At 52.7% G+C, this 19,386-nt stretch overlaps 1 protein-coding gene across 1 annotated transcript; it reads left to right on the top strand.

Annotated features, from left to right (window-relative positions):
• Positions 1 to 33: 33 nt before the first annotated feature.
• On the top strand, positions 34 to 7,534 carry oaf (out at first). Its single transcript, XM_067099436.1, has 6 exons — positions 34 to 211; positions 1,775 to 1,888; positions 3,551 to 3,685; positions 3,951 to 4,137; positions 5,373 to 5,491; positions 7,276 to 7,534. Exons 1-6 carry the CDS (start codon positions 119 to 121, stop codon positions 7,432 to 7,434), a joined length of 807 nt encoding a protein of 268 aa, XP_066955537.1. The 5' UTR covers positions 34 to 118; the 3' UTR covers positions 7,435 to 7,534.
• Positions 7,535 to 19,386: the final 11,852 nt, after the last annotated feature.

The raw sequence follows: 19,386 nt of genomic DNA, 5'->3' as shown, positions 1-19,386 counted from the left end.
TCTCCTCGGCATCGTGAAATCGTGTCAGTTTGTTTATGTTTTTGTTGCCTGTGTTGCCATCTGGTGGTCAGTCAGCCAGTCAATTTTCGACCTTTCCTCCCTTCAATGGGGACGAAAAATGCATTTATTGAGCCGACAATGGATTGCTGTAGTTATTTTGTGCACATTTCGAGGAGCTTTGACACAGCTCGTTGTGAATGTGAAAACTCAGGTGAGAATTTCGAGAATTTTTGTTTGGGGCGACACTTACGGGACGGCCCAGCCAATGGTGACCTTTTGCCTTGGCCTAATTTGTCAGATTGCCTTTTTAGTGTTCCGTTATACCAATATCGGAGGATTTAATTGTATTCTAGACAATTTAGTCATATTTCTAGTTCGTAAATAACAAATTTCGGTTTATTGTAGGATTCGAGACCACTTTCACAACTTGGGTTGAATAGGCAGGGGTACGCCAACTAAGTATTGATGTTATTCTCTAATAAATCGATCATGCTTTTAAGAATGTTTTAAATACAGGTCATAATAAGCTGATGCAGATCGCAAGTTACTCTTAATAATTAATTGCGGGAGGCGACCGTTGAACAGATGGAACGGGTTCCGCAGACCAAACAAACCAAACCTTTCCTAGAATGCCATTTTCTGACCTATCCAGGCCTTACCTTCTTAACCTCCCTTAGGGTGCCATGCCCTAACCTGTGCCCACCCCTAAGTAACACTAAACATCAGAGACAATGGACTAAGCTTCCATTTGGAGGTAGTCCCTGTCGTTCTGCAAACTATTGGGACGCCATACTTATTTACATTATTATTTTATATAATGCTATGATATTATATATTTTCTATTCAATTTAACAACTTTTGTTCATTACCTTTTTCATCCAGAATTATTAGCTAGTGAAATACAGATGAGGCCAGGCCTTGTTAGGCTGTTAGTAAATGAAATTTAATCGCATATGATGCCATAGGCCTGTAAAGTACAAATTTATATATGATGATCTGTTATGTGTGCTGTTTTCATAATGATGAATAATTCAGTTGCAACTAATGCCCACATGAAAATCATATGGTTAGCCTATGATGAACTGCACTGAGAGTCATACAGAGCTAATATAATTAAATATTTTGATAAGGAATTTTTTAAAAATTGGGTATTTTATCACAATTTCACAAGTTATCTGTATGTTAACTGATATAGGTTTACACAAAGAATGAAAGTCTCTAAGGGTTTTTGATGTGTCACGGACAATTTTGGTAGTTTTTTCAATTGGAAAAGGCAGTGGTTTTGCAGGATACATCTTAATTTATTTTTTCAAAACCTAACTTAATGCTGATGATAGTATTTCAGTTACATTATGTTAGGCTGTTTTTTTTTTTTTTTTTTTTTTTTTGCATTGTAATTAGTGCATTTCACTTTTGGGGGGAAAAATTTGGGCCCTCCAAGGGACAAAGCCCCTTCAGTCAGGTAGGACACTATACCCAACATTATGTATATGGGTAATATTCCAATAGGATTTTTGTGTTTCACTATATTTCAGTGTGTTAGGTAAAATTACAACCACAGGTCATTTAAAACCCATCCCATTGAGGTCAGTCTGGAAATGTTTAAAATTATTACTGATAAGTCATGTACCAAGAAACTGGTCTGGTTGTGTTGTAATGCATTGGGTGTAGATGAGCATGAGATGACTTTGTCACCTCATATATTTACTGCAGTCATCTTTATTCAAGTCTTGTCATTGTAATGGTGCTTACCATATGGCTGTCTCTTTTTCAGGGGGGTGAAGTAATTAAGGAGACCATTACTGCAAACATTTCAGATGATTCAGTGGTATTGGAGTTTCCCCAGAATGACGGAACGTACGTCACACAGCTTATTGATTTTAAACAGGTAAGATAATAAGTCTGTTATAGTCCAGGTATGAAGGTAACATTGGTTAATCTTTTAGAAATCTGTGATATTGTTTTGTAAATTGTAGGGGACATTATCTGTATACAAATTAAGCCTTAATTATTGACACCTTGTGTTGGCTTAAACCAGCTACAGCCAGCAATCTCTCATTTTACTGCAGAAACCTAAGATTCATTAGCAAATGATGTTGCTCTGTCATTGTGACCAAAAGTCTTTGAGTAATTGATTATTTTAGTATGGAAATATACTTTACTTTTATTTCCTCTTATAGCTAATTTGTCCTGCAGCTTACATCTTCATTGTAATGAGACAATGTACAGGAAATAAACTAATTTTGTTCGCATTAAGAGTATTGTAAATTTGTACAAAACATTGCTTTTCAGACGTCTTCTGTCAGTCTCAGAGGACCATTAGCAGGTAGTAAATTCAGACTGATGTCATTAATGATGGTTAACTAGTGAGTGAGGTGACACTTTCTCTCTCTCCCTTCTTTTGCTGTTCTCCAAGAGCTGTTGTCCCTTCCTGCCATTTAAGTGGTGTAGCTGTGTGCTTATTTCTGTTATGAACATCTTAAATTCTAACAGTTCAACTACGTGATTGGAAAGATCATTTTATAATTTGGTCACAACTGGATCAGAGCTTACAGAAAACTGTATGGTGTTGATCTTTGGAAGGAGAAGGCAGTGCTTTTAGAATTAACTTCATATCTAGGAATATTTGGCGGATTGTCTAGTCTAGGATGCTCAGAATTTAGAAAAGATCTGGAATAAGAAATTTGGTCAAACTCAAATGGTTATTTAGCAATTTAAGCTGCTAGTTATCTGTTGGAGACCAAACTGAGATACAGTACTAAAAACACTCCAAAACAAATGAATAAATATATTTTGTCAGGCTAAATGGGTTTCCAAAAAAGATATGCTGGAATATTTTCTCAGAAATGGCTATGGCATCAAGAATGCCTACTACAATTTTACGTGTTGCATATTGTTAAAGATATATTGTCAGTGACAGAATCAGATAGGTTGCAGGCAGATCCAGTGTTCTAAAGCTACTAATTATCATGCTTGGTGGTAGTAATAGGCTTCAGTTCCTTTCCATGTAATTTTCACATGCACAGATTGTAGCTGAATTTTCATTACAAAAATTAGTGACCACAGATGGTACTGGATGTATAAAAATAAGTTAGCATCAAAATCTTGCAATTACTTATAAAAACTAAATCAGCTAATCAATATCCAGTTGATCAGTAAGATAAATTTCTAGTTCTTTATGTTTATTAGATGATAAACATGCAGTAAATACTTGAAAATCAGAAATAGCTGGTAAATATTGCATTTTGTATATCAGGTGTTTCATTTACTTAGCATATTACAATATTACCCAGTAGGTGAATAGCTCCATCATTACACATCATGGAATACGCTGTAGGCATTACTTGAGGGACTCAGCAGCTGACCTTCAGCCCCCAGCTGCAACCTGTTTCATTCCTCTTACTATACCTGCTTTCATATCCTCTCTCTTCCAAATTACTTTCCACCCTCTCTTAACAGTTGTTTAAACACTGCACTTGGCCTCTTGCCTAAATTATATACAGTATTCCAATTCTGTACTGCAATGTTATATCACAATATACTTTTACAGGAACTTCAGATCTTCAAAGTCATTGTCTTGGGAGAAGAAGAATTGGGACAGTCACAGTATCAGGTGATGTGTTTCATAGTAAGGTTCTTCAAGAGTAATTTCATATCTTCCGATGCCATGTCAAAGTTAAGGCAGGTAAGTTGCTGAAGTGGTCATCCTTGTAAGAAAATAGTGTTTTATTTATACCAAGCCTCTCATCGGTAGAATAAAATTGAGTGCAACATCAAAATAGATATGCAGTAGTAAATTAATGATAAGTGTGTAACATGTTTAATAAGCTATTCAATGTCCATAGTTGATAGTGAATACGCCATTCATTTCTTTATCATTTCTACTTAAAATTAAGTGAGAGGAAGCTGGTAATATTATTGACTACATGTATTAAATATTCCCTCTTCAGAAAAATCCTGGAACGGTAAGGTCTCCAGAGGAGGATCGCAGGACGGAAGAAGTTGAATTAGACGTTAGTGTTGACATTTCTGCATCAAACATCCTCTCTCCACATATTCCCCATTTGTGTGCACTAGCACCTACATCCACTTATGCGTCGGATCAAGACATAAAGCTCTGGGCTACTCAGAGACGAGGTAATTACAAGTATGGCACGTAATAAGATGTAACAAGTCTCAGACAGGTGATGCTACTTGTTGCCAAGTATGCAAACAGTGGATGAACTGGCCATGGGGAAGTATTTACATACGAGGGCTGGCCTTTGCAATATTAACTCACTTGGCATGTGTCACTGCAGTAGGCGCTCTTTAGTTATTGTCACTCTACTGAACCCTTATTGATGATCCTGGTGATTTTCCATTGTAATTTATATGAGTCAGGATATCTGACTTGTCAGCTGCTTCCCACATACAGAATTTTGAGAAAATTAAAATATTCTTTGACTGGTGCCAAATTTTGTCAGTATTTTAAGCCTACAAAATTGCCCAAATTATTATGGACAGACTGAAAAATCCACAGAAATGTAGTCTTCTTCTTCTTCCTTGACCTTATTAGTCCCACTGTTTAGCAGGGTCGGCCGCTTGAGTCAACTTTCTCCATGTGTCTCTATTCTTAACGACTTCTTCCCCCAGTCCCACCTCACTCATATCCCTCCGCACCACATCCATCCATCTGGTCCGTTGACGCCCCACACTCCTCCTCCCCATCACTGGCATGTTGTTAGCTCTCTTGATTGGTTCCACCTCCTCTCTTCTTATTACATGGCCGTAGTATCTCAAACGAGCTTCCCTAGCCTTCTCCTTTACATTACATATACCGCACAATCTTCTTATATCTTGACTCTCCCTCCTTTCCAGTAGTGATATTCCAGCAATCCATCTCACCATCCTCATCTCGGATCTTTCCAACAGTCCCTCCTCTTTCCTCTTAAGTGCCCAGGTTTCTGCCCCCATGTAATAGTACGGGCCTGATAACGGTCTTATAAATGTAGAGTGGAAAACGTTAAACGTAGTTTCTTGTACACCAGAATGACAGTTACATACAAAGTTCTTAGAGAAGGCAGATGCACTGGATCAGTTAATTGCAGACCAAACCATTCACAGGACATTTACTCTTTTCAGTGGCTGTTTTTTATACGGTATTGTATATTTGAATTAAAGGTATTATTGTAAGAAGGAAAATTAACTTATATAAAAAATATATGATCTTGTATCCAACAGTAGCTTCAGTTAGTGTCAAACTATTAGCTTTGTTAATTGAGAAAACAAGTTCGATGTAGTGAAGTTAGACTCTGGTGTTTTTAACGACTTCAGAAATCAAAATCAGTAGTTTTTTTAGTGGTGAGTTAATGGAGACATTTCTTTTCTTACAGAACTGGATGGAGATTGGTCTCTGGTCAGTGATGCCATACATCACTTGCCAACAAGAGGAGTGGCTCGTTGTGGTGATGGGGGTCGTGATCTCGCCAATCCTTGTGCATGCCACTACCAGGTAGGATTGTTTAGTGAAGAATGTTGCATATCTGCTAATAATTGTATCAGTCACAATTGTCTTATGTGCCCATGAAAATCTTAGGTAATACTAGAAGGTGGAGAAACTACCTTTAGGTCATGCGAATGTAATGTAGTTACACTTGCACAGACACATCATGATCATTAATGCTCTTTTGGGGCGTTTCATTCAATAAGATAAGTTTCACTAAATGTAAAATAATGAAGTTACACACACGCACAGACACATCATGATCATTAGTGCTCTTTGGGGCGTTTCATTCAATAAGATAAGTTTCAATAAATGTAAATGCTTTACCTGTATAGCTCAAGTTTTTAAAAATAGTTCCAAGTGTTAGGTCATCTAGATGTGAATCCCTTTTTTCATAGAAACACATTTAAAGGTTCCAGGTCCCTTTTGAAGCTGAACATTTTAACTCTCTTTATTTGGAATACCAACAATTTAGAGGTGATTTTGCATATCAAGGTTTCTGTATCAGTTCCTTGTATGTATTTGAAAAACACCGGTTCCAATGCTTCAGATTGATCCCAAGAAGCCTTGGGATGGGTCCTTTATGTCTCAATCAGCCAATCTGGGATTTTTAGCAGCCTGGTCCCTCCCGGACAGGTTGCAATTCGTGCTAATTAAAAGTAATGGGGTTGTTCTAAAACCAATGAGTTTTATTAAGAAAAAAATTTGTCCATACAAACCCAATACTTGCAATGTGAGTTTCTGCCTCCCAGCTCCAATGTTTTTAGCAGTTCATGGATCAGAGGACATGAACAGTTGCTCGCTTGAACGCTCAAAACCCTAGGATCTACCCTCACATGTGCAGTTCTACCAACTGACAAGTTTTTTCTTTTTATTCAAAAGGGAGTAAAGCATATGGCTCAATTTAATGACCGCAAAAGACCCTATTTTAAATGATGGGTGTGTATGGGAAAATTTAATGTTTTCAAAAGGTTTCATTTTTAGCTCTGTGGTGTATCAAAATTCATTTTTGTATCTACCAAACAAACCTTCAGCCTTAGTGGATTTGAGATTGGCCCTTAACATCAGTGTCTTTAGATATTGTCATGAACCATCATTATTTTGTGTTGCAATTTAATGGCTTCACAGTTGTTGTAAGAAGCGATAAAATCTACAGCGAATTGATAAATGGAAGAATGGTAATCTAATGTTGAATTTACAGGGAAACTAAAAGCACTGAGCTCTTTACTCTCACTTGCATTCTTTGTGAAGGTTAGGGCAGTCTTACTAGTACAATGGATTGTTATGTATATATAAATCATGTGTTTCTGGAGAATTGTATTGAAGAAGGATAGTGAATCATTCTTCTGAAATTCACCAGCACATTTCTAATTACAGTACAAATGAGAAGAGATTCAGCCATTTAGATTGTTAGCAATATTTTTTAAATTGTGTAAATTACACAGTAAATGCTTCAGGTGAGGAATTATAATAATAAAAATAGATCAGTATTTTAGCCCTTTTGTGTGGATGATCAGCAGTTGAAGTTGATTCTACAAACAGACACAGTGAGATTTTTTCTCCGGAGTTTCAAGGAAGATTATTTCAAATACAGAAAAGAAACAAAGGATGTAGAAAGAGTATAGTTCTTAGATCATAATTGAAGCAAAGAAGACTACTTAGCATTGATGTTTTTGAATTTCCACTCCCACTCCAGTAGCTAGCATTAAGCATGCATGAGGCTTTTATTGGTAAGGACGGTATAATTTTTCATTTAGCTCGTTTTAGCTAAAGTGATTTTCTTCATTCCGTAGGTGTGCATACCATGGTATCCATGCGGTCTCAAGTACTGCAAGGGCCGCGACAATTCTGGGAAAGCCGTGTCCTATAGATGCGGCATCCGCACATGTCGGAAGTGTCGGAACTTCAGTTACTTTGTGCCCCAGAGGCATCTTTGTCTTTGGGATGACTAAAGAGTAGCCATTTAGCTTCAGCAGTGCCATATTTTGTCTCAAAACATTGTAATAGTAATAAATCTGCATGTATTTTACACATTACAGTAAATCTTCGTCATTGTCGTATTATTTACCTTTCTGTTTCTGCTGTGACAAAGACATTTCAATAGACCCTCTTAGCTTTGAACTGGAAAGAAAGATGACAAAATGCATATGAGAGTGTCATCTGCACAAAATTTTCCTGGCAATTCATCTGATAACATCAGAACACAAACTAAGAACATGCCCGAGTACATTATGTAAACACTGCTGTGTATTACTGATAATTTATGCTAAATGAAAGTAAAGATGGCTTTCAGGATGTCACAACTTAATACTATGCATATTTTCTCCTGCTTATTACCATTCATACACATGACTGGAAAACATACTGTGGTTTGTGATAATTAAGCATGAAGTATTTTTTGTATTTCGTAGCTGAATTCGCACTTGGGTGTTCGATCAATCGAGAGAGACAGCCCCTAAAGGTCTCTTCCTGTAGAATGTCAATTCTCTCTCTCTCTCAAAAATTTTTCATGTCAGAATTATATACATGAAAGAAATGACTGCAGGTTTGTTAGCTATGAAAAATACAAATTAATTAAAAATTTGTCATTTTGATTTAGTTTTTGTTTCTGTACATGTCTGTACAGTAAAGTGTATGTGCATTCCTTGTTTACAAATTACAGTTGAATGATAAGATGTTCAGATATTATTATTTCAAGGTTTACTGAAAAAGTTTAGGAATCTTAACAATGTGGAGTTTACAGTACAGTAAAAGATACACTGGTTCACAACTTATATACTTATAACCAATGTCCATTTTCCTGTTTAAATGCTAAGTAAACACAGTTATTTAACTGTGTTGTTTTTAAGGAATAAGGTTAGTCCATATTCAGTGTAACCATCTGTATGAGCAACAGCCCAACTTTTACTGTGCATGCAAAGGATTGCAATGAAAGAACAGAATAATATTTAAGAGTAGAGAAAATATAAATTTGTTCTGTTAAACTGACCACTACCTTATTGTTTAAACTTTTAAGTCAGACCTAAATAAACTAATGTTCCATTTCTTTTTCAGCCTTGGGTAGGCCTAAGAACAGAAGCTTGTGACTAGCAAAGTCTTACCCAAATCACTAGACATTCCTGTAAGTCATACTTGCATTTTATTTGTACAGTATAAATGATTCCTGGGTGCTAAAGGTTGCCAGAATATCTTTGAAACGGAACAGGACTGATGCATTTTTTACCCGTGATTATTAAACTCCAAAAATTAACAAAGGACTGGTTTTGGCTATCAGAGCTTTTTACCTAATCTTAGTGAATTATCAATGTTATGATTAAACTATTTTGACTGTACTCCCAGGAGAGTACAAGTTTGACCATACTTCCAGGAAAGTACAAACCATTCTTTTGCAAGTTGTGTTTCCACCAGTATTGGCAATGAAGAATTAGAGGAATTTATTTCTGGTGATAGAAATTCATTTCTCGTCATAATGTGGTTCGGATTCCACAATGAGCTGTAGGTCCCGTTGCTAGGTAACCAGTTGGTTCTTAGCCACGTAAAAATAAGTCTAATCCTTCGGGCCAGCCCTAGGAGAGCTGTTAACCAGCTCAGTGGTCTGGTTAATCTAAGATATACTTAACTTAACCAGTGTTGGCAGATCAGACCAGATCTTGAATTGAACGTGTTTAGGAGATTAGGCCTTCCAAAGAAGTGTTCCCTCTCCCAGTTGCTTCTTTTTGGTCTCCATTAAAGTGTATTTCTTTCTGTTTCGCTGCTTCATTTTTTACAGTTGATGTGGGTATTTGATATTTGTCTATTTTTCATTTTTTTTTTTTTTTTTTTTATTTTTATGTTATACACTGTTTCCTCACTTCACAGAAGTGGGTGGTCTGTATATTTCTCTAACCTTTCTATCATACTAGATTTAGTTCGCACAAAACTTGAACGTTGTTTTGTCTGGTTTGTACAATCATTTTAAAATGCTGCAAATGATAGAAATTTGCTAGATGTTTGGTAATTAAGGAAGTTTAGCTGCAAATGCTTTCATTCCTTTTACTGTACAGTATGGACTACCAAATTTACAATGAACAATCTCCCAAACTACAGGAATTCATACCTTAGGCACAGATGATCTGTGTCGTATCACCCTTATCTTCACTCTTCCTCAACCTATACCAAATTTTCTTAACCGACAAATTACCCGCTAACACTTCATCCTCATCGCGGTTATCCTCTAAAGCTAATATCCCAGTCTGTACATTCACCCATTACAGTACACACATGGTGACCCTCTGTGTCAACAAAATTCGTACTAAGAGCATCTGCTACCACATTATGTTTGCCTTCAATACACTTCAACTTAGCATCAAATATCTCTTAATTATCCAAAACCACGTAGCCCTCTTAGGGGAAAGATCTGGCATGTTAAAAGGATCCAACAACGGCTTATGATCTGTAAGAACTTCCACTTTATTCCCCATTAAAAACATTCTAAAATGAACCAAACTAGACACAACTGCAAATGCCTTCTTACCTATGGTTGACATCAACCTTTCATTACTCCCCCGTGTCTAAAACTTTGGGGGATAGAGAGCAATCAGGTGCAATTTAGCCTCAAATTTCTGCGTTAAGTGAGAAATCCGGAAACTTTAAAACTGGAGGACCCACTAAAATGTCTTTGACTTTCTGAAAGGCTATCTGCTGCGACTCGCCCCATGAAGATTGTAGGTCATCCCTAAAAACATCTGTCAAGGGAGGTGACAACGTAGAAAACTCTTTCACAAACCGAGGGAAAAATCCTGCCATCCCCATGAATGACCTAACCTGTTTCTTCATCTTAGGAAGAGGAAAATCGACAAACGCCTTTACCTGGACAGGCCACCACCATTTGGAGCAGAAGGAGCACCCAAGGTTGGCGACCAGACAGTGGTTGGAGACCGCAGGATGTTCACTGGCCCTGGTGCATGCCCACTAGGTCAAGGGTCATGGACATGCCACCATCATTCAGAGCAGAAGGAGCACCCAAGGCTGGCAAGCGGACAGCGGTTGGGGTGCTGCTGGATGTTCACTGGCCTTGGCGCATACCCACTAGGCCAAGGCTCCCGGACACAACACACCAGGACCATTCAGATCCTGGTGGTGGTGTGGCAGGTCCAGAGAATGTCCAGCGGCCCCCCAACCGCTTGTTGCCCACCCTGCCTGGTCAATACATGTCTCTCCAGGTGGGGGCAGTGACTCATGTTGGCCTACTCCTGTTGGTGGTGTGGCAGGTCCAGCGAGCGGCCAACGGCCCCCCAACCGCTGGTTGCCCGCCTTGCCTAGCCAATGCGTGTCTCTCCAGGTGGCGGCGGCAACTCGTGTTGGCCTAGTCTTATCAGTGGTGTGGCAGATCCAGCGAGCAGCCCCCCCAACTGCTGGTCGCTCGCCCTTCCCGACCGTTGCGTGTCCCCAGGTGTCGTTGGCTGCTCGTCTCGGCTCGGTCCAATCGGCGTTGTGGCAGGTCCGGTGAGCGGCCAGCAGCCCCCAACTGCTGGTTGCTCGCCCTTCCCGCCCGTTGCGTGTCTCCAGGTGTCGGTGGCGGCTCCTCTTGGCTTGGTCGACGGGTGGTGTGGCAGGTCGGGTGGAACGCCAGCAGCCCCCAACTGCTGGTCGCCGCCCTTCCCGCCCGCTGCGCGTCTCCAGATGTCGGCTCCTCTTGGCTCGGTCGATCGGTGGTGTGGTGGGTCGGGTGGAGCGCCAGCAGCCCCAAATGCTGGTCGCCGCCTTCCCGCCCATTGCGCATCTCCAGATGTCGGCGGCGGCTCCTCTTGGCTCGGTCGTATCGGTGGTGTGGCGGTTCGGTGGAGCGCCAGCAGCCCCCAACTGCTGGTCGCCGCCTCTTCCCGCCCCGCGCTGCCTCCAGATCTCGGCGCGGCTCCTCTTGGCTCGGTCGATCGGTGGTGTGGCGGGTCAGGTGGAGCGCCAGCAGCCCCACAACTGCTGGTCGCCGCCCTTCCCGCCCGCTGCGCGCGCCTAAAGATGTCGGCGGCGGCTCCTCTTGGCTCGGTCGATCGGTGGTGTGGCGGGTCAGGTGGAACGCCAGCAGCCCCCAACTGCTGGTCGCCGCCCTTCCCGCCCATTGCGCGTCTCCAGATGTCGGCGGCGGCTCCTATTGGCTTGGTCATATCGGTGGTGTGGCGGTCGGGTGGAGCGCCAGCAGCCCCCAACTGCTGGTCGCCGCCTCTTCCCGCCCTGCGCTGCCTCCAGATGTCGCCGGCGGCTCCTCTTGGCTTGGTCGTATCGGTGGTGTGGCGGGTCGGGTGGAGCGCCAGCAGCCCCCAACTGCTGGTCGCCGCCCTTCCCGCCCGCGCCGCCTCCAGATGTCGGCGGCGCTCCTCTTGGCTCGGTCGATCGGTGGTGTGGCAGGTCGGGTGGAGCGCCAGCAGCCCCCAACTGCTGGTCGCCGCCCTTCCCGCCTTTGCGCATCTCCAGATGTCGGCGGCGGCTCCTCTTGGCCGGTCGATCGATGGTGTGGCGGTTGGGTGGAGCGGCCAGCAGCCCCCAACTGCTGGTCGCCGCCCTTCCCGCCCGTTGCGCGTCACCAGATGTCGGCGCGGCTCCTCTTGGCTCGGTCGATCGGTGGTGTGGCGGGTCGGGTGGAGCGCCAGCAGCCCCAACTGCTGGTCGCCGCCCTTCCCGCCCGCTGCGCGCCTCCAGATGTCGGTGGCGGTTCCTCTTGGCTCGGTCGATCGGTGGTGTGGCGGGTCGGGTGGAGCGCCAGCAGCCCCCAACTGCTGGTCGCCGCCTCTTCCCGCCGTTGCGCGCATCTCCAGATGTCGGCGGCAGCTCCTCTTGGCTCGGCCGATCGGTGGTGTGGTGGGTCGGTGGAGCGCCAGCAGCCCCCAACTGCTGGTCGCCACCCTTCCCTCCCTTTTGCGCGTCTCCAGATGTCGGCGGCGGCTCCTCTTGGCTCGGTCGTATCGGTGGTGTGGCGGGTCAGGTGGAGCGCCAGCAGCCCCCAACTGCTGGTCGCCGCCCTTCCCGCCTGTTGCGCGTCTCCAGATGTCGGCAGCGGCTCCTCTTAGCTCGGTCGATCGGGTGGTGTGGCGGGTCGGGTGGAGCGCCAGCAGCCCCCAACTGCTGGTCGCCGCCCTTCCCGCCCTTGCGGTCTCCAGATGTCGGCGGCGGCTCCTCTTGGCTCGGTCGATCGGGTGGTGTGGCGGGTCGGGTGGAGCGCCAGCAGCCCCCAACTGCTGGTCGCCGCCCTTCCCGCCCTTGCGCGTCTCCAGATGTCGGCGGCGGCTCCTCTTGGCTCGGTCGTATCGGTGGTGTGGCAGGTCGGGTGGAGCGCCAGCAGCCCCCAACTGCTGGTCGCCGCCCTTCCCGCCCGTTGCGGGTCTCCAGATGTCGGCGGCGGCTCCTCTTGGCTCGGTCGTATCGGTGGTGTGGCGGGTCGGGTGGAGCGCCAGCAGCCCCCAACTGCTGGTCGCCGCCCTTCCTGCCCCTGCGCGTCTCCAGATGTCGGCGGCGGCTCCTCTTGGCTCGGTCGATCGGGTGGTGTGGCGGGTCGGTGGAGCGCCAGCAGCCCCCAACTGCTGGTCGCCGCCTTCCCGCCCGCTGCGCATCTCCAGATGTCGGCGGCAGCTCCTCTTGGCTCGGTCGATCGGTGGTGTGGCGGGTCGGGTGGAGCGCCAGCAGCCCCCAACTGCTGGTCGCCGCCCTTCCCGCCGTTGCGCGTCTCCAGATGTCGGGCGGCGGCTCCTCTTGGCTCGGTCGATCGGTGGTGTGGCGGGTCGGGTTGAGCGCCAGCAGCCCCCCAACTGCTGGTCGCCGCCCTTCCCGCCCGTTGCGCTGTCTCCAGATGTCGGCAGCGGCTCCTCTTGGCTCGGTCGATCGGTGGTGTGGCGGGTCGGGTGGAGCGCCAGCAGCCCCCAACTGCTGGTCGCCGCCCTTCCCGCCCGCGCGCGCCTCCAGATGTCGGCGGCGGCTCCTCTTGGCTCGGTCGATCGGTGGTGTGGCGGGTCGGGTGGAGCGCCAGCAGCCCCCAACTACTGGTCGCCGCCCTTCCCGCCCGCTGCGCTGTCTCCAGATGTCGGCGGCGGCTCCTCTTGGCTCGGTCGTGTCCGGTGGTGTGGCGGGTTGGGTGGAGCGCCAGCAGCCCCCAACTGCTGGTCGCCGCCCTTCCCGCCCGTTGCGGGTCTCCAGATGTCGGGCGGCGGCTCCTCTTGGCTCGGTCGATCGGTGGTGTGGCGGGTCGGGTGGAGCGCCAGCAGCCCCCAACTGCTGGTCGCCGCCCTTCCCGCCCGCTGCGCTGGCGTCCAGATGTCGGGGCGGCTCCTCTTGGCTCGGTCGTATCGGTGGTGTGGCGGGTCGGGTGGAGCGCCAGCAGCCCCCAACTGCTGGTCGCCGCCCTTCCCCCTTTGCGCGCCTCCAGATGTCGGCAGCGGCTCCTCTTGGCTCGGTCGATCGGTGGTGTGGCGGGTCGGGTGGAGCGCCAGCAGCCCCCAACTGCTGGTCGCCGCCCTTCCCGCCCGCTTGCGGTCTCCAGATGTTGGCGGCGGCTCCTCTTGGCTTGGTCAGATCGGTGGTGTGGCGGTCGGGTGGAGCGCCAGCAGCCCCCAACTGCTGGTCGCCGCCCTTCCCGCCCTTTGCGCGCCTCCAGATGTCGGCGGCGGCTCCTCTTGGCTCGGTCGATCGGTGGTGTGGCGGGTCGGGTGGAGCGCCAGCAGCCCCCAACTGCTGGTCGCCGCCCTTCCCGCCCTTTGCGAAGTCTCCAGATGTCGGCGGCGGCTCCTCTTGGCTCGGTCGATCGGTGGTGTGGCGGGTCGGGTGGAGCGCCAGCAGCCCCCAACTGCTGGTCGCCGCCCTTCCCGCCTTTGCGCTGCCTCCAGATGTCGGCGGCGGCTCCTCTTGGCTCGGTCGTATCGGGTGGTGTGGCGGGTCGGGTGGAGCGCCAGCAGCCCCCAACTGCTGGTCGCCGCTCTTCCCGCCCGTTGCTGCGTCACCAGATGTCGGGCGGCGGCTCCTCTTGGCTCGGTCGATCGGGTGGTGTGGCGGGTCGGGTGGAGCGCCAGCAGCCCCCAACTGCTGGTCGCCGCCCTTCCGCCCGCTGCGCGCCACCAGATGTCGGCGGCGGCTCCTCTTGGCTCGGTCGATCGGGTGGTGTGGCGGGTCGGGTGGAGCGCCAGCAGCCCCAACTGCTGGTCGCCGCCCTTCCCGCCCGTTGCGCGCGTCTCCAGATGTCGGCGGCAGCTCCTCTTGGCTCGGTCAGATCGGTGGTGTGGCGGGTCGGATGGAGCGCCAGCAGCCCCAACTGCTGGTCGCCACCCTTCCCGCCGCCTTGCGCGTCTCCAGATGTCGGCGGCGGCTCCTCTTGGCTCGGTCGTATCGGTGGTGTGGCGGGTCGGGCTGAGCGCCAGCAGCCCCCAACTGCTGGTCGCCGCCCTTCCCGCCTGTTGCGCTGTCTCCAGATGTCGGCAGCGGCTCCTCTTAGCTCGGTCGATCGGTGGTGTGGCGGGTCGGGTGGAGCGCCAGCAGCCCCCAACTGCTGGTCGCCGCCTCTTCCCGCCCGTTGCGCGTCTCCAGATGTCGGCGGCGGCTCCTCTTGGCTCGGTCGTATCGGTGGTGTGGCGGGTCGGGTGGAGCGCCAGCAGCCCCCAACTGCTGGTCGCCGCCTTCCCGCCCGTTGCTTTGCGCGCCTCCAGATGTCGGCGGCGGCTCCTCTTGGCTCGGTCGTATCGGTGGTGTGGCGGGTTGGGTGGAGCGCCAGCAGCCCCCAACTGCTGGTCGCCGCCTTCCCGCCCGCTATGGTCTCCAGATGTCGGGCGCGGCTCCTCTTGGCTCGGTCGTATCGGTGGTGTGGCGGGTCGGGTGGAGCGCCAGCAGCCCCCAACTGCTGGTCGCCGTTCTTCCTGCCCGTTGCGCGTCACCAGATGTCGGCGGCGGCTCCTCTTGGCTCGGTCGATCGGTGGTGTGGCGGGTCGGTGGAGCGCCAGCAGCCCCCAACTGCTGGTCGCCGCCGCCCTTCCCGCCCTTTGCGCGCCACCAGATGTCGGCAGCGGCTCCTCTTGGCTCGGTCGTATCGGTGGTGTGGCGGGTCGCTTGGAGCGCCAGCAGCCCCCAACTGCTGGTCGCCGCCCTTCCCGCCCATTGCATGGTCTCCAGATGTTGGCGGCGGCTCCTCTTGGCTTGGTCGATCGGTGGTGTGGCGGGTCGGGTGGAGCGCCAGCAGCCCCCAACTGCTGGTCGCCGCCTTCCCGCCTTTGCGCGTCTCCAGATGTCGGCGGCGGCTCCTCTTGGCTCGGTCGATCGGTGGTGTGGCGGGTCGGGTGGAGCGCCAGCAGCCCCCAACTGCTGGTCGCCGCCTTCCCGCCCTTTGCGCGCCTCCAGATGTCGGCGGCGGCTCCTCTTGGCTCGGTCGATCGGTGGTGTGGCGGGTCGGGTGGAGCGGCCAGCAGCCCCCAACTGCTGGTCGCCGCCCTTCCCGCCCCTTGCGCGTCTCCAGATGTCGGCGGCGGCTCCTCTTGGCTCGGTCGTCAGATCGGTGGTGTGGCGGGTCGGGTGGAGCGGCCAGCAGCCCCAACTGCTGGTCGCCACCCTTCCCGCCCTTGCGCGTCACCAGATGTCGGCAGCGGCTCCTCTTGGCTCGGTCGTGATCGGTGGTGTGGCGGGTCGGGTGGAGCGCCAGCAGCCCCCAACTGCTGGTCGCCGCCTTCCCCCCCTTTGCGCGTCTCCAGATGTCGGCGGCGGCTCCTCTTGGCTCGGTCGTGATCGGTGGTGTGGCGGGTCGGGTGGAGCGCCAGCAGCCCCCAACTGCTGGTCGCCGCCCTTCCCGCCCGTTGCGCGTCTCCAGATGTCGGCGGCGGCTCCTCTTGGCTTGGTCGATCGGTGGTGTGGCGGGTCGGGTGGAGCGCCAGCAGCCCCCAACTGCTGGTCGCCGCCCTTCCCGCCCGCTTGCGCCGCCTCCAGATGTCGGCGGCGGCTCCTCTTGGCTCGGTCGTATCGGGTGGTGTGGCGGTCGGGTGGAGCGCCAGCAGCCCCAACTGCTGGTCGCCGCCCTTCCGCCTGTTGCGCGCCTCCAGATGTTGGCGGCGGCTCCTCTTGGCTTGGTCGGATCGGGTGGTGTGGCGGGTCGGGTGGAGCGCCAGCAGCCCCCAACTGCTGGTCGCCGCCTTCCCGCCCCTTGCGCGCCTCCAGATGTCGGGCGGCGCTCCTCTTGGCTCGGTCATCGGTGGTGTGGCAGGTCGGGTGGAGCGCCAGCAGCCCCCAACTGCTGGTCGCCGCCTCTTCCCGCCCGCTGCGCGCCTCCAGATGTCGGGCGGTGGCTCCTCTTGGCTCGGTCGATCGGGTGGTGTGGCGGGTCGGGTGGAGCGCCAGCAGCCCCCAACTGCTGGTCGCCGCCCTTCCCGCCCATTGCGCGCCTCCAGATGTCGGGCGGCGGCTCCTCTTGGCTCGGTCGATCGGTGGTGTGGCAGGTCGGGTGGAGCGCCAGCAGCCCCCAACTGCTGGTCGCCGCCCTTCCCGCCCCTTGCGCTGCCTCCAGATGTCGGGCGGCGGCTCCTCTTGGCTCGGTCGATCGGTGGTGTGGCGGGTCGGGTGGAGCGCCAGCAGCCCCCAACTGCTGGTCGCCGCCTCTTCCCGCCGCCTTTGCGCGCCTCCAGATGTCGGCGGCGGCTCCTCTTGGCTCGGTTGTATCGGTGGTGTGGCGGTCGGGTGGAGCGCCAGCAGCCCCCAACTGCTGGTCGCCGCCTCTTCCCGCCGTTGCTGCGCGCCTCCAGATGTCGGCGGCGGCTCCTCTTGGCTTGGTCGTATCGGTGGTGTGGCAGGTCGGGTGGAGCGCCAGCAGCCCCCAACTGCTGGTCGCCGCCTTCCCGCCCGCTGCGCGCCTCCAGATGTCGGCAGCGGCTCCTCTTTGCTCGGTCGTATCGGTGGTGTGGCAGGTCGGGTGGAGCGCCCAGCAGCCCCAACTGCTGGTCGTCGGGTGGAGCGCCAGCAGCCCCCAACTGCTGGTCGCCGCTTCCCGCCCATTGGCGTGTCTCCAGATGTCGGCGCGGCTCCTCTTGGCTCGGTCGACGGGTGGTGTGGCAGGTCGGGTGGAGCGCCAGCAGCCCCCAACTGCTGGTCGCCGCCTTCCCGCCCGCTGCGGCGCCTCCAGATGTCGGCGGCGGCTCCTCTTGGCTCGGTCGTATCGGGTGGTGTGGCGGTCGGGTGGAGCGCCAGCAGCCCCCAACTGCTGGTCGCCGCCTTTCTTCCCGCCCTTTGCGCGTCACCAGATGTCGGCGGCGGCTCCTCTTGGCTCGGTCGATCGGTGGTGTGGCGGGTCGGGTGGAGCGCCAGCAGCCCCCAACTGCTGGTCGCCGCCCTTCCCGCCCTTTGCGCGCCTCCAGATGTCGGTGGCGGCTCCTCTTGGCTCGGTCGATCGGGTGGTGTGGCGGGTCGGGTGGAGCGCCAGCAGCCCCCAACTGCTGGTCGCCGCCCTTCCCGCCCTGCGCGCCTCCAGATGTCGGCGGCGGCTCCTCTTGGCTCGGTCGATCGGTGGTGTGGCGGGTCGGGTGGAGCGCCAGCAGCCCCCAACTGCTGGTCGCCGCCCTTCCCGCCCGCTGCTGCGCGTCTCCAGATGTCGGCGGGGCTCCTCTTGGCTCGGTCGTCGGGTGGTGTGGCGGGTCGGGTGGAGCGCCAGCAGCCCCCAACTGCTGGTCGCCGCCCTTCCCGCCCATTGCGCGCCTCCAGATGTCGGCGGCGGCTCCTCTTGGCTCGGTCGTATCGGGTGGTGTGGCGGTTCGGGGAGCGCCAGCAGCCCCCAACTGCTGGTCGCCGCCCTTCCCGCCCCTTTGCGCGTCACCAGATGTCGGCGGCGGCTCCTCTTGGCTCGGTCGATCGGTGGTGTGGCGGGTCGGGTGGAGCGCCAGCAGCCCCCAACTGCTGGTCGCCGCCTCTTCCCGCCCTTTGCGCTGCCTCCAGATGTCGGGCGGCGGCTCCTCTTGGCTCTGTCGTATCGGTGGTGTGGCGGGTCGGGTGGAGTGGCCAGCAGCCCCCAACTGCTGGTCGCCGCCCTTCCCGCCCTTTGCGCGCCTCCAGATGTCGGTGGCGGCTCCTCTTGGCTCGGTCGTATCGGTGGTGTGGCAGGTCGGGTGGAGCGCCAGCAGCCCCCAACTGCTGGTCGCCGCCTTCCCGCCGTTGCTGCGCTCTCCAGATGTCGGCGGCGGCTCCTCTTGGCTCGGTCGTATCGGTGGTGTGGCGGGTCGGGTGGAGCGCCAGCAGCCCCCAACTGCTGGTCGCCGCCCTTCACGCCGTTGCGCGTCTCCAGATGTCGGCGGCGGCTCCTCTTGGCTCGGTCGTATCGGGTGGTGTGGCGGGTTGGGTGGAGCGCCAGCAGCCCCCAACTGCTGGTCGCCGCTCTTCCCGCCCGCTTGCGGGTCTCCAGATGTCGGCGGCGGCTCCTCTTGGCTCGGTCGTATCGGTGGTGTGGCAGGTCGGGTGGAGCGCCAGCAGCCCCCAACTGCTGGTCGCCGCCCTTCCCGCCCGCGCTGCGCGTCACCAGATGTCGGCGGCGGCTCCTCTTGGCTCGGTCGATCGGTGGTGTGGCGGGTCGGGTGGAGCGCCAGCAGCCCCCAACTGCTGGTCGGTCGCCCTTCCCGCCTTTGCGCGTCACCAGATGTCGGCGGCGGCTCCTCTTGGCTCGGTCGTATCGGTGGTGTGGCGGGTCGGGTGGAGCGCCAGCAGCCCCCAACTGCTGGTCGCCGCCTCTTCCCGCCCTTTGCGCGCCTCCAGATGTCGGCGGCGGCTCCTCTTGGCTCGGTCGATCGGTGGTGTGGCGGGTCGGGTGGAGCGCCAGCAGCCCCCAACTGCTGGTCGCCGCCCTTCCCGCCCGTTGCGCGTCTCCAGATGTCGGCGGCGGCTCCTCTTGGCTTGGTCGATCGGTGGTGTGGCGGGTCGGGTGGAGCGCC

This window comes from Macrobrachium rosenbergii, chromosome 55 (genome assembly GCF_040412425.1).
Source record: "Macrobrachium rosenbergii isolate ZJJX-2024 chromosome 55, ASM4041242v1, whole genome shotgun sequence".
Lineage (NCBI taxonomy): Eukaryota > Metazoa > Arthropoda > Malacostraca > Decapoda > Palaemonidae > Macrobrachium > Macrobrachium rosenbergii.
Note: the sequence above shows the minus strand (reverse complement) of the source record. Positions and strands in the feature narration are given on the sequence as shown.

What these genes read in the sequence shown, in the direction of transcription:
- oaf (XM_067099436.1), top strand. Translation starts at nt 119, where the DNA reads ATGCATTTATTGAGCCGACAATGGATTGCTGTAGTTATTTTGTGCACA. An exon ending in CTGGGCTACTCAGAGACGAG is followed by an intron (nt 4,138 to 5,372) that starts GTAATTACAAGT and finishes CTTTTCTTACAG; the next exon opens with AACTGGATGGAGATTGGTCT. An exon ending in CTTGTGCATGCCACTACCAG is followed by an intron (nt 5,492 to 7,275) that starts GTAGGATTGTTT and finishes TTCATTCCGTAG; the next exon opens with GTGTGCATACCATGGTATCC.